Source organism: Mesocricetus auratus, unplaced genomic scaffold (genome assembly GCF_017639785.1).
Source record: "Mesocricetus auratus isolate SY011 unplaced genomic scaffold, BCM_Maur_2.0 Super-Scaffold_100013, whole genome shotgun sequence".
NCBI lineage: Eukaryota > Metazoa > Chordata > Mammalia > Rodentia > Cricetidae > Mesocricetus > Mesocricetus auratus.
In genome coordinates this window covers 5,222,734-5,235,496 of record NW_024429196.1, presented here as the reverse complement: position 1 = coordinate 5,235,496, position 12,763 = coordinate 5,222,734, and the positions used below count along the sequence as shown (strand labels likewise).

Below are 12,763 nucleotides of genomic sequence, written 5' to 3'. Positions count from 1 at the left end.
TTAAATTCCACATGGGCAGGACCTCTAAGTAATAGAGCTTCCTGCATCTGTCCCCATTTTCAGTATTTCCAAGCAAATAAAGCCAAACCAGCCCTAACCAACTGTACAAAACAGTCCATGTCCAACTTCTCTAGCAGACAGATTCCAGGGCAGACAAGAAACCCCCAATCCTCACCATCACCAGGAGCTGTGTACAGCCCTCCTGGCTTTAAGTTGCTGCCAAACCAGCTCATAGTTGTTTCTTTTGGTTTGGGTTTTCAGACAGACTTTCTCCACTGACCTCAATCTTCCTGTCTCAGCCTCTGCAGAACCAGAATGATGGGTGTGCACCACCACACTCAGTTTTAGACTTTGGGTGGTGCATGGTTTCCCACAACCTTGAGTTGAAGGATGATGTGAGAGGGCTGAGGACCATTTGCTGCCCTTCCTCCCATAGCTCAGCTGATGGAGAGCATCCTAAGGGGAGTTAGGAGCTCCACCCTCACTCCAGTCAGATCCAAGGGCAAGCTGCATCCTCCTATCAATCAGAACTATGACTAGAAGAGATGCCAAATACCTCCAATGTCATTTCACAGGCCCATTCTAGAACTGGTTATTCAAATTACAGTAACCAGTTATTCCTCAGAGAGAGAGAGAGAGAGAGAGAGAGAGAGAGAGAGAGAGAGAGAGAGAGACAGACAGACAGACAGACAGAGAGACAGACAGAGAGACAGACAGAGAGACAGACAGAGAGACAGAGAGAGAGAGAGAGAGAGAGAGAGAGAGAGAGAGAGAGAGAGAGTAGCACACAGCTATTCTCTCTGACACCTGCCTGAATACCACTGAAGCCTCTCTGGTGCCAGTTGTTGGGCTGTTAGCTTCTTTTCTGAAGGAGACACACAGTCTAGTCCCACTCTTGAATCAGGAAGACAGAGGAATCACAGGGACAGAGGGAAGGGAGGAAGGCTTCCTGGAATCTGGCTGAATCCTCGCCCCATCTGACAGGATCCCAGCATCATTAACAATTGCTGTCAAAGTTGCCAACAATCAGATGATGCTTTTTTCAATGGAGATATTTTGAATAAGAATGTTAAAATAGCAAGAACTCCTTGCTTAAGGTCTGTAGATGGCCTTAACTGCTCTCCAGATGTGACACTGAGTTTTCTGAGACTCTTACAAACAAGAGTATAAACTTTTGTTTGTACTCTGTATGAGAGTGAAGATATCTGTCATAGTTTGCTACTCTGTTGATGTCATAAAACACTCTGACCAAAAAGCAACTTGAGGAGGAAGGGGTTTATTTTAGCACACAAGGAATAGCCCATAATTGGGGGAAGCCAAGGCAGGGACCACAGAGGAACACGGCTTCCTGGCTTGCTTCCCCTCTCGTACCAAGCTACCTATCTTATACACTCCAGACCACCTGCCTGGGGATACATATCCACAGTGGGCTGGGCACTCCTCCATCAACTAGCAATCAAGCAACGGCCCCACAGACAGGTCCACATGTCCCCATGTCCAGTGGAAGCAATTCTCCAAATGAGGTTGTCTCTTCCTAGATATGTCAGGTTGGTAAGATTGGTCCTCACAGATCTTATCTTTTCCTGAGGCCCAGGGTTTACTGTATCAGCTGTAGATCCATGTAAACACTGGGGACCACCTGAGCATCTCATTAATATTCCTCAGCAACCCTTTGCGATATGACCCTAGAAGCCACCAAAATCACTATCTACAACTACTGCAAAGACACTTAAGTGTGACTCTCTTGAAAAGTCTCCCACACTCTCTCGGGTGTGTAGTTGTCTTTTCCTAAACACCTCTCTTTAACTACAACGTTTGTATCTAGTTTAAACTTTTTCTCTTAACAAATCCCAACTCTGTCACATGCTGGCTCATCCTGAAATTCCTTTCTATGGTAGAGTCAAGAATCACAGCTTCACCTAAGTAATGGTCTCTGTAGGTGTCAGCATGGAGCCACTGATACTTCCCCCTTTGGGACTATCACAATCTCACCAGCCAACCCTGGTCCTCCCACAGAACACCCATGCTGTGGTTTGAATGTGAAATGCCCCTTGCAAGCTCATATGTTTGAACATCTGGTATTCAGTTAGTACTTCCCAGTATTGCTTGGGAAGTATGGTTTGAATGAGACTGTCCCCCCATGGGCTCATATATTTAAATACTTGGTCCCCAGTTAGCAGAACTGTTTGGGAAGGATTAGAAGGTGTGGCTTTGTAGGAGGGTGTCATTTGGACTTTGAGGTTTCAAAAGCCCACATCATTCTTAGTTCTTTTTTTTTCTCTCTCTCTCTCTCCCTCCCTCCCTCCCTCTTTTTTTCCTCCCTCCCTCCCTCCCTCCATCCCCCCCTCATGTTCGTGGGTGGAAATGTGAGCTCTCAGCTACTGCTCCAATGCCATGCCTACCTGCCTGCTACCAAGCTCCCCACCGTGATGGTCATGGACTCATCCCTCTGAAATTGTGAACTCATTCTTCTATAAGTTTCCTTGGTCATGGCTTCTCTTCCCAGCAATAGAAAAAAGTAACTAAGACAGGAAGGAATCATTGGGAGATGGGGTGTCACTAGAGGAAACAGTTACTGGTGGAGGACCTTAAGGATTCACAGCTAGGCCCCACTTTCTGATTACTCTCTGCTCTTGTCCCGATCACTGCTCCCCAATGTCCCAACTGCACACTCCTGACATGGAGCCACCTGCCACCATGCTGTCCCCTCCATGGTCAACTACACTCCATTAAACTGAGTCAACATAAACTCTTCCTCCCTTAAGTTGCTTATCACCTGCTATCGTGTCACAGCAATGAGAAATAACTAACCCAGCCTGCTGGGGCCCACCTCCCCGCAGACTGGCTATAGTTCATTGATGCTAAGTTTTAAATGTTCACTTGCTACAGCCTATAATCATTCAGGAAGAGAGCCATAATAAGGGATTTTTTTTGCATCACATTGGCCTGCCACACATCTTTTGGAGACCATCTTGATTGCTTTAACTGGTAGGAAGATCCACTCAGAGTGTGGGTGGTACCACTTCAGGGTCTGGGTCTCCAAATTGTAAGAGAAAAGAAATCTAGGAACCAAGCATGTATGCAACCAAGGATGAGCATGCTGTCTCTCTGCTTTTGGCTGTGGAAGTGACATAGCTGGCTGCTTGTGCTCCTGCCTTGACTTCCCCACACTGATGGACTGTGACCTGGAACTGTATGCAAGCCAGATAAGCCCTATCTCCCATAAGCACCTCTTGGCTGGAGTGTTTTATCACAGCAACAGAAAGCAGGGCAGTTTGCAATGTGATTCTGCTCTGACTGAGCTCGGCTGGAGAGAAATTTAAGAAATATAGACTCTGAAGAAGACAAACCAAACAGGTGACCTAAGGAAACACAGAAACAGACATACATAATCTCAGAACTAGAAAAGGAAGAGGCAGGAGGATCAGGATTCTAAATTATCTTCAGCTACATATCTAGTTTGAGGCTAGCATGAGCTACATGCAACCCTGTCTCAAAAAAAAAAAAAAAACACTGAAAAGAGGTGGGGGTGCAGATGTAACTCAGTTGGTGGAGAGCTTGTCCAGCATGCACAATGTCCTGGGTTTGACCTCTGTGCTATATGAACCATGTGTGGTGGTGCACACCTGAAATCCCAGAACTTCGGACATGGAGGAGGGGGAGCCTTAAGTTCAAAAGCCATCCTTGGTAACACTGGGAGTTCTAGGCTAACACATGCTATGTGTGACCAATGAGGTGGTCCACTGGGTAAAGGCACTCTCCATCAAGTCTGAGGACATGAGTTTGACCCCTGGGACTCACAAGAGCTCAAAGTTTTGTCCTCTGGCCATCACACAAATGCCATGACATGTATCATGTGTAACCTGGCCCCCGCAATAAATAAATAAAATGTAAAAATGCCTTATCTCCAAAATATCTTTACCTTTTGTTACCATTTTATTTGTCTGTTTGTTTCGAATTTAACTGGATTGGAGGAAGTTGCTCAGTGCTGCCTGTGTGGAACTGTCCAGAGAGCAGAGAATGGCCGGCAGCTATGCAGACACTGACCTGTCAGTCAGCAGCCTTGTGCACACACTTGGCTTAGACACATACAGAATAACGACAACACCACAGTATCATGGGACTTTAAAGCTAAACAACAGAATAACTCTCGTCTAGTGGCCTCATTTTTATTAAGGAGGAAACCACTTCCCTTGCAAACAAACCCCTCTAAGAAATATGGTTTGATGGCGATAGCAGGGCCCCTGGAGCAGGCTGCCACCATCAGCTTCAGACAAGCACCTCTTGTACTGACCAGGTAACTCCAGAAAAGTAATGACAATGCTTTGAGCCTTGACTTTAAAGAAGGAAAAACCATTGCATCCAAAACACCATGTTGTACGGAGAATAAGCTGCAAGTTTAATCCATACTCGGATTCTGCATACTTTACAGAGGTCCTGGTACCGATAACTGACGACAATGTTAGGCAAAAGAAGAGTGAGTGTGTACCTACCTTCCCAGGTGAGGTAGGATGTAGCCATTCTAGCCAGTATAAACAAAGAGACCATGCTTGGCGTGAATCAAGAACCACAGAAGGATTTGTTATGATGTGTGCAACTTGGAAGTACTAGGAGCATCCACATTTTGTAGGAAAAGTAAAGGTGTGTGTGCACACACCTGTGTGTACACCTGCACAGGAGTATGTGCAGGTGCACACAGAGTCAAAGGTAAATATCAGGTGTCTTCCTGGACTGTTCTTACCATCGTGTTTGAATCAAAGTCTTTCGCTGAATCTAGAGAGCTTGCCAGTTTGGCTGGGATTACAGATACTCACTGCCATGTCTAAGTTTCTTTCCTCCATGGAATATAGGGGCTCAAACTCAGGCTGTCATGCTCACATGCAAACATTTAACCAACTGAGTCATCCTCAGTGCCCAATGTAGGGTCCTCAACAGAAACCTGCTTTGTGCCGAACATTCCAAGAAGGCATGTGGCCTATACTGGAGGAGACATCTATTTTCCAGTTGTTGGCACTGTAGGAAAACAATTGCTTCTTTCCCTGGAAAAAAACAACTTGGGCTTCTAGAGAAGCTGGAAACTCCTCATAAAGCCGTAAGTTTCCTATGGAGACTCCTCACCCCGAAAATCAGAATTGGGAAATTCTCCAAGATCCAGAACTTTCTGAGCAGCAACATGACATTGCAAGAGGAAATTTAGACCTCACCTCATGTGACAAGGCACAGTCAGAACTCAGCAGCAAGCGGCCATCCATGGCTGTGTATGGGGTACAGCCAGGACATAAATGAATGTGAACATACACATGAGTATGTTAGGAATTACCTGAAAAATATCTCATTGTGTGTAGCTGAATATTCTAAAACTGACACCCCAAATCTGAAACATGGCAGTTCCCAAGCATTGTGGATGAGGGGTGCCCTTCACAGCTTAGGATCAGCACATGTAATCAGTTTGGGTAGCAGAAATATGCAATATATAGTTGCCTCAGAAGCACAAGGATCTAAGTTCAGATTTACAGAACCTACAAAAAAAAGGCTGGGTGCAGTGGTATAAAAACCCCCGGTGCTGCAAGACAGGGTGGGGACAGGTAGATCTCTGGAAGATCATAGGATAGCTAGCCTGGCCTATGTAGTGAGGACCAGAACAATGAGAGACCCTGTCTGAAATGAAAGATGGAAGGCATTTGAGGGATGTCCTCGGACCCCTGTACATGTGCTATACACACATTCACTGACATGTGCACCCACACGAGTGTGTGAGCATACAAATGCGCAAATGTACACACACACACACACACACACACACACACACACACACACACAACCCAAGCAACAAAGCATCCCCTGAATGCTGATGCCCTAGATTGGATAACTCAGTCAAAGGACAGATTGATATCCCTGCTGTGATGTCATCAGGGAGAAGTGGGTGGAGTCTCACCTTCAGGACCCTGATTTGCTTCTTTCTGCTCAGCTGCTGAGTCGGGGGCCACCACTTTGGATGTATTGATGGATTCCAACAGGGAGACAAACTCTAGGAAGTTGGACTCATTTGGAATCTGTCCTTCCTTGGCTTCCAGGTCTGATTTGGATGTTGGGATGGGTTTCTCGCTGTCACTGACCACCTCCTTGGTACTCCGGCTCAAGAAGACATCAGTCCCACTGTCCACACTGAGCACACGGGCGTGCCTTTTCTCATGGCTGCTCTTACAAGATGCTGGGTCAAGGTTAGCCTGGTCTTCCACCCTGGGTGAGAGTGGTGTGGGTGAGGGGCCTGGTTCCCTGGCAAAACTTGGGGTGGGACTGCCATCCTTGGTACTACACTCCTGGTCCCCAGAGCCACAGGCGGAACAAAGATCAGATGGCATCCTTGCCATTCTCTCTGGGGCCCTTTCTCCGCCATTTCTTGCAGGACAAGAGATGTCTCTCCCTCCTCCATCCTCAGTTAACTCAAGGGTGATTAAAGGAACTCTGACCTGCTCAGCGTCTGCAGGACCCTCCACTCCTGTACCAGAAGGCTCTGTATCGGGCCTGACATTGGTTTCGTCAGAGCTGGTTACCTTCAGCTGCAGGGAACTCTCCAGGTCACTCATGGAGTTTGGGGTGCTGCTCATCGTGATAACTATCTTAATGGGCTCATGCAGACTCAGCGGTTCTCCAGGCTGGGAGGTATCAATGAGGGTTACTGCAACCTCGCCATCAGAGTCAACCACTTCCTGGTTCAAGGGCAGTTCCACCGGATCAGATGTTCGGGTCAGCTCCTCCTCCTCCGTGGGTTTGGCCAGGACTGTGTTGCACTGACAGCAGCTGCTGCTCGGGCTGTCTTGGGGTGATCTGCTCTGTGATTGTGTCCTGGTGGGGCCCTGGGGACAATTGGTGGTCTGTGGAATCAGAGCGGAGTGCTCACTGCCCCATGGCTGGAAGGAGATGTCAGTTTCTAGTAAGTCATACTGGGACAACGACAGGTGTGGCAACTTCTTCAAGGCTTCAGTGTTCACCAGGCCACTCTCAGACCTGTGGCGGGCTGGGCGCTGGCCAGTGGCTCCTGGCTCTTTCCCCTTTCTTCTTGTGAGGATCTCTGTGGCTATTGGCTTCACTGGTCCTGCTGGTCTGGGAGTGGGTTCCGGTGTATGCCCCTGAGAAGCAGGTAGGCTTTCCGACTTGATGCCAGGTGAGGTAGATGATACCACTGCCTCAGGTTGATCCTCTGACAGAACAACACCTGAAATGAATGACTAGGGGTGACTTGAGATAATATCTTCAATGACGTGTAATGCCTCCAAGTGAGACATTAAAACCAAAACCAGCAGCAAACTCTCAGGGGAGTGTGTGTGTGTGTGTGTGTGTGTGTGTGTGTGTGTGTACACGCTAGTGTGTGCACGTGTGCCTGTATGTGGAGGCCCAAGGTCAACCTCAGCTACCATCCTTTCAGACACTATCCATCTTGTTCTTTGAGTCCAGGTCTCTCACTGGTCTGAAACTTACCCACTGGGCTAGGCTGGCTGGCTAGTGAGCCTCAGGGATTCCCCTGTCTCCATCTCCTAAGTGCTGGTATGTAACCACACCCAACATTTTTATGTGGACTCTAGGGATCTGACTAGGGTCCTCGTGCTTACAAGGCAAGCCCTTTACCTATGAGTCATCCTAGCCCTGCGTGCTCATTTTCTAAGAATGCCCTTCCTGCTGTGGCTCCTGTGAGGTCTGCACTACCACAGGGGCTCACACCTTCATTTTTGCTGTGCTGAGGCCTCAAGAGGCAGAGCAGTGTGGCCTACATCACGTGCTCGGGACTTGTGGTTAGAAAGGGCTTGACTCTGCCTTCCATTACCTTTTCATCCTGAGCCAGCTACATGTCCCTGTAGACCAGCGGTTCTCAACCTTCCTAACTCTGGGGTCCTTTAATACAATTCCTCACGCTGGGGTGACCTTCAACCATAACATTATTTATTTCTTCATTACTGTCATTTTGCATCTGCTATGAATTGTAATGTAAATGTCTGCTATGCAGAACATCTGATAATGTGATCCCTGGAGATATAACGCAAAACCAAGGGGAGCAACAGTGGTCCAGTCTGTGGGGATCACCATGTGCTCCATATAACATTGTGAATATTACCCTGGCCTCCACCTGCTCCAGGTCAGCGACACTCTGTCCTCACTGTGATCTTCAAAAAGCCTTCAGTGTGGTCACATGTCCCATGGGAGCAGGCCCCTCCCAGAAAGACTCACAGTTCTGGCCTTTAACACCTTCACCTCGCAGCTGGAGAGGCAGGCGGCTCACAGTTAAGAGCACTTAAAACTCTTGTGAAGGGGCCCAGTTCCGTTCCCAGCACCCACATCAGGCAGCTCACAACTGCATGCAATTCCAGCTCCAGGGGGTCAGGCACCCTCCTCTGCCTCTGTGGACACCTGCACTCATCTGTGTGAACTTGTGTGCACACACAGAGATACACACATACACACGTGATTAGGAATAAATCTCCTTTAAAAGAATCATTTCCCCGAGGATGTAGCTGTGATTAAATATCACACAGCGACAACACTCTACCTTTGAGGTCTTCTACTGTTTCCTGTACTGGCAACTCCTGCAGAGACAGAAAAGAAGCGTCAGTGTAGGGGTCAGCTCACTGCGCATGCCACATGTCCCACACAGCTGGCCATCACCCTTCTCCCTCCAGCAGCCACTCAGTGTGTCTAACTGGGACACAGGGACAGGACTCTTCAGCATCTGTGCTTCTTAAGTGCTAATAAAGTGGACAAAAGAGGTGGGTTCTGAAACACGTCTAAGTGTAGACACCCTCCCAAGATGACGGCACTGTGACAGAAAGGGGGCGGATGCCAGTGGAGGAGAAGCCAACACCACAAGGAGTAAGGCATAGCTGTCATGAATGGAGAGCCATAACGCCACCCCGCAGGAGCAGTGGCCTGTCGGTATTCCAAGAAGCAAGGTCTAATGCAGAAAGCAGTGAGGAAGCAGATGGAATTTGTGACAAGCAGTGTGTGTGTGTGTGTGTGTGTGTGTGTGTGTGTGTGTATGTGTGTGTGTGTGTGCTAACAATCTGATGACTGAAGGAGAAATAAGGAGAGAGGAGTTTTGCACCGTGGCTCTCCAACAGGGAAGACAGCAGGAGAGACCACTGGTGTTCTGGGAACACATAGGAGGTGAAGTCTGATGGTCCCAAGTGCACCATGGGCCATTTCCACAGCCAACAGCTTGAGAAGCACAAGAAAACAGTGACTACAGAGGGGCCATTGCAACCACCCCCGCTGGATGCCCATGCTGGGAGGTGAACACCAAAACTACAGGAAGAGGTCACCAACCAACGGTGAGGAATGCTGGGAGTGCACGTTCCGCCCTTGGGAGCTGCAGCGGAGGGGTGGTGTGGGCAGGCTCCCTCGAGGTTCCTCCTTCTTTGTGCTGTGAATCTGCCTGTTGTTGCTGACCCAGGGCGAGAAAGAGCAGGGGTTACCAGAGAGCCAGGCTCTTCCATTTGCCTCCCAAACTGTTCCCCCAGGTCTATTTCTTAGACACAAATCCTATTCTTAATAGCACATAAACTTTAATTAGAAGAATCTCTCTGTCCCTCCTCTCCACCCTCTCTCTGAGCATATATGTGTGTGTTTGTACACATGTGTACTTGTGGAAGCCAGAGAGAGCTCAACATCAGGTGTAGCTCAGCTGCCATCTGCCTTGTTTGTTGAAACAATGTCTCTCATTGGTCTGGAACTCTCTGATTTGGCTAGGTCAGCAGCCAGCAAGCTATAGGGATCAGTCGCCTTCAGCATCCCCAACAACGGAATTATATGCCTATGTCACCATGACTGGTTTTTACACAGATTCTGTCGAACAAGCCCAGGTTCTCATGCATCCTCCCCAGCCTGGCAGACACACCTTCAAAAACAAACTATAAAGAAATGACACAAGCAGGGTGTCCTTAAGTGTCCTTGAAGCATCCATCTCAGAACCTCGCTGTGCAGTGTATGACCTTAATATCAGTGCACACGACTCCTTAAGATTCTTTGGCATACTCTGTAAATTTGAATAACAATATAAAATATTTAAGTAGAATATTTTGTATTGTTAAGCCTAAATCAAGTGAAGTTTAGATCATAGCGTAAAGCTATATTCGTAGCCATAAAATATCCAGATTGGAAAAATTAATTTTATTAAGTTTGACTTTAAATATAAGCAAAGTACCAGACCCATGTGTGCCTGGAATGTTTACCCTCATATGTAACTCATAAGTAGAAGGTAGAAGGCAGCTTTTATTTATCATCTATCTATCTATCTCTCTATCTCTCTATCTATCTATCTATCTATCTATCTATCTATCTATCTATCTATCTATTTTTAGCTCAAATTTCACGAAGGCTGGGTTGGCCTGGAACTCACTATGCATCTGTAGATGACGCTGAACTCCCAATCCTCCTGCCCCCACCTTCGAGCTCATATCGCTAAACAAGTTTTCTGTGTTGCTGAGACTTGAACCCAGGTTACTGTGCATGCTAGGCAAGTGCCTACAGAGTTAGATGCAGCCCGACCCCACACAGCATCATTTTAATCAAATCCTTCCCTATGGGAGCAGGTGCTCTTCTGGACAAAGTTACCCTGGGTGTTTGTGGCTGGCGGTGTGCTGACTGCTGGCCTCTCCCTCTGGCCTTCGCTTGCTTCTCTTTCGGGGAGATCGGTGCTGGACCACTTCTCCCTTATCAAACATGAGGTGCAGGCGGTAGCTGATGAGCTTGATGATTGCAAAGAAGATGGTGACCAAGCCGCAGTAGAACAGCGCAGTGAGGACATTTGGAGGAAAAGCCTGCAGGAGAGAGGACGGAGAGGACACTTATGCCCGCAGGCCTCTGCCTTGTGTTAAGCCTCAGTGCACAGTCCACGATTTACTAAGCATACGTCAGGCAAGATTTCAAGTGCTTGGGGACTTTTTCCCGCTGGGATCTCCAAGGCAGAAGAGCTGTATTATCTATTTATCTTTGGTCTCTTTTGCTTCCCAGGTCCTAATCAGTGACTTTGATGGCCAGTGTTTCTTCTAAACACTTTGATTTTTATGTATGTTATGTTTTATCACTGAAATTTGGATTACTAAGTATGTTACTATAAGTAGCAGGATTCAACCTCTTCATAATGTATGCACCAGTCCACGAGTCACTGTGCCTATCTGCATATCACATATTTACATTATGATTCATAACAGTAACAAAATTACAGTTCTGAAGTAGTAACAAAAATAAATTTATGCTTGGGGGGTCACCACAACATGAGGACCTGTATTAAGGGGTTGCAGCATTAGGAAGGTTGAGGACCACAGCTTTAAAGGGATTGGGCCCAGGCTGGATGGGGGCATGGCAGCAGGCAGCTCCCATGCTAGCAGACATATGCTGGTGGGGCTCCAAACCTTTTCAATTCTTGATGAAACAGGAAGTGGGACTGGGCTGCATAATCTCAAGGCCCACCCTCAGGGAGCCACTTCCTCCAGTGAGGCTCCAGAACCTTCCCAAACAGTGTCACAGTTGGGGAGCAGGAGCTCCAGCGGTGAGCCTGTGGTGACAGTTCATGTGCAAATCACAGCAAGCATATCCTAGTGAAAGGTCTTTTCAAGGATTCCCGGGGGTACCTCCTCAGTTCAGACACTCTCCTTCTTTCCTGGTCATTAAGTACTGAGGTATCATCTTTGTTTTTGAAACATGTTAGCAAGACAAAGAAGAGCAACAGAGTAAGTAAGTTTCAGCTTTCTTCTGTCTTCTTTCTTCCCCTAGTTTCTCATATGTGCTTATGGTATGTGTGTGACGGCATGTGTGTTTGGCATGCATGTTGGCATGTGTGTGGGAATGTATGAACACAGGTGAATGTGCACATTCAGACCTGAGGCTAAGATCGGGAATCATCCTCCATTACTCCTCCACCTTATTCACCCAGGCAGGGTCTCTCAATCGAACCCAGAGCTCACAGGCGTGGCTAGTCTCACTTAGCCAGCTTGCTCTGGGGATCTCCTGTCTGCTTTCTCAGGCTGGAATTACAGGTGGGCTGCCACACCGACCCAACGTCCTAGGAGGGTCCTGAGGATTCCCGTCATCACATTTGCTCTTCAGGTTTCTTAACTGCAGAGCCATGTCCCTGTATTCCATTTGCCCTTTCTTTTGAGACGATAGAAACTTGGGAGGAAAACTGACATAGACACCTCATGCAAGATAAATCTATATGTCAGAGAATAAAAGGGCCAGAAGGTTCTTAATAGCCTTCAAAGACCAAAAGGTCTACATTTCTTTTCTATATTTAAGACAAATCAATAGCCATAAATAGTATAAAGTCATTGTTGTTTGATCTAATGGTCTATAATTTGTTTTGTCATGGGGAGGGATGAGGGGAAACTGGAGGTGATTATAATGCTGGGGGGTGGAAGCAGAAGGAGGAGGAGAGTGGGACTGAAGAAAGGATCGTGAAGGGCTGAGGTGAGAAACTGAGCATCTCAGACACCATAGGCCTGAGAACTTTAATGCTAGCTGCTGGCACTCGCCTCGTGTTAGCTGAGCATTCCAGTGCTGGAGGCTCATTCAGGAGCTGCTAGACTAGCAGGTACTCACTGCTTTGAGAAGCTGAAGATGATCTGAGCTGCTGGGATCCTGGGACCATAGGGGGTGAAAGCCTAGAACAAGGTTCTGGCTGCTAAAGCCCAGAGTAATAGGTTGCTGATCTCACAGCTTGATCTGTGAGCTTCTGGGTCTCCCAGACCAACCCGTGGGGACCCAGGATCCCCAG

At 47.6% G+C, this 12,763-nt stretch overlaps 1 protein-coding gene across 4 annotated transcripts in view; it reads right to left on the bottom strand.

Annotated features, from left to right (window-relative positions):
• Pcnx2 (pecanex 2) overlaps nucleotides 1-12,763 on the bottom strand; it is a 173,913-nt gene that overhangs the window by 156,438 nt on the left and 4,712 nt on the right. For all 4 annotated transcript variants that reach the window (XM_005064691.4, XM_013122036.3, XM_040755299.1 and 1 more), the window contains exons 2-5: nucleotides 10,603-10,808; nucleotides 9,316-9,433; nucleotides 8,543-8,579; nucleotides 5,936-7,216 (exon numbers count right to left, since the gene is read on the bottom strand). In XM_005064691.4, coding sequence (XP_005064748.1) covers nucleotides 5,936-7,216; nucleotides 8,543-8,579; nucleotides 9,316-9,433; nucleotides 10,603-10,808 — 1,642 coding nt within the window. The remainder of the gene's footprint in view (nucleotides 1-5,935; nucleotides 7,217-8,542; nucleotides 8,580-9,315; nucleotides 9,434-10,602; nucleotides 10,809-12,763) is intronic.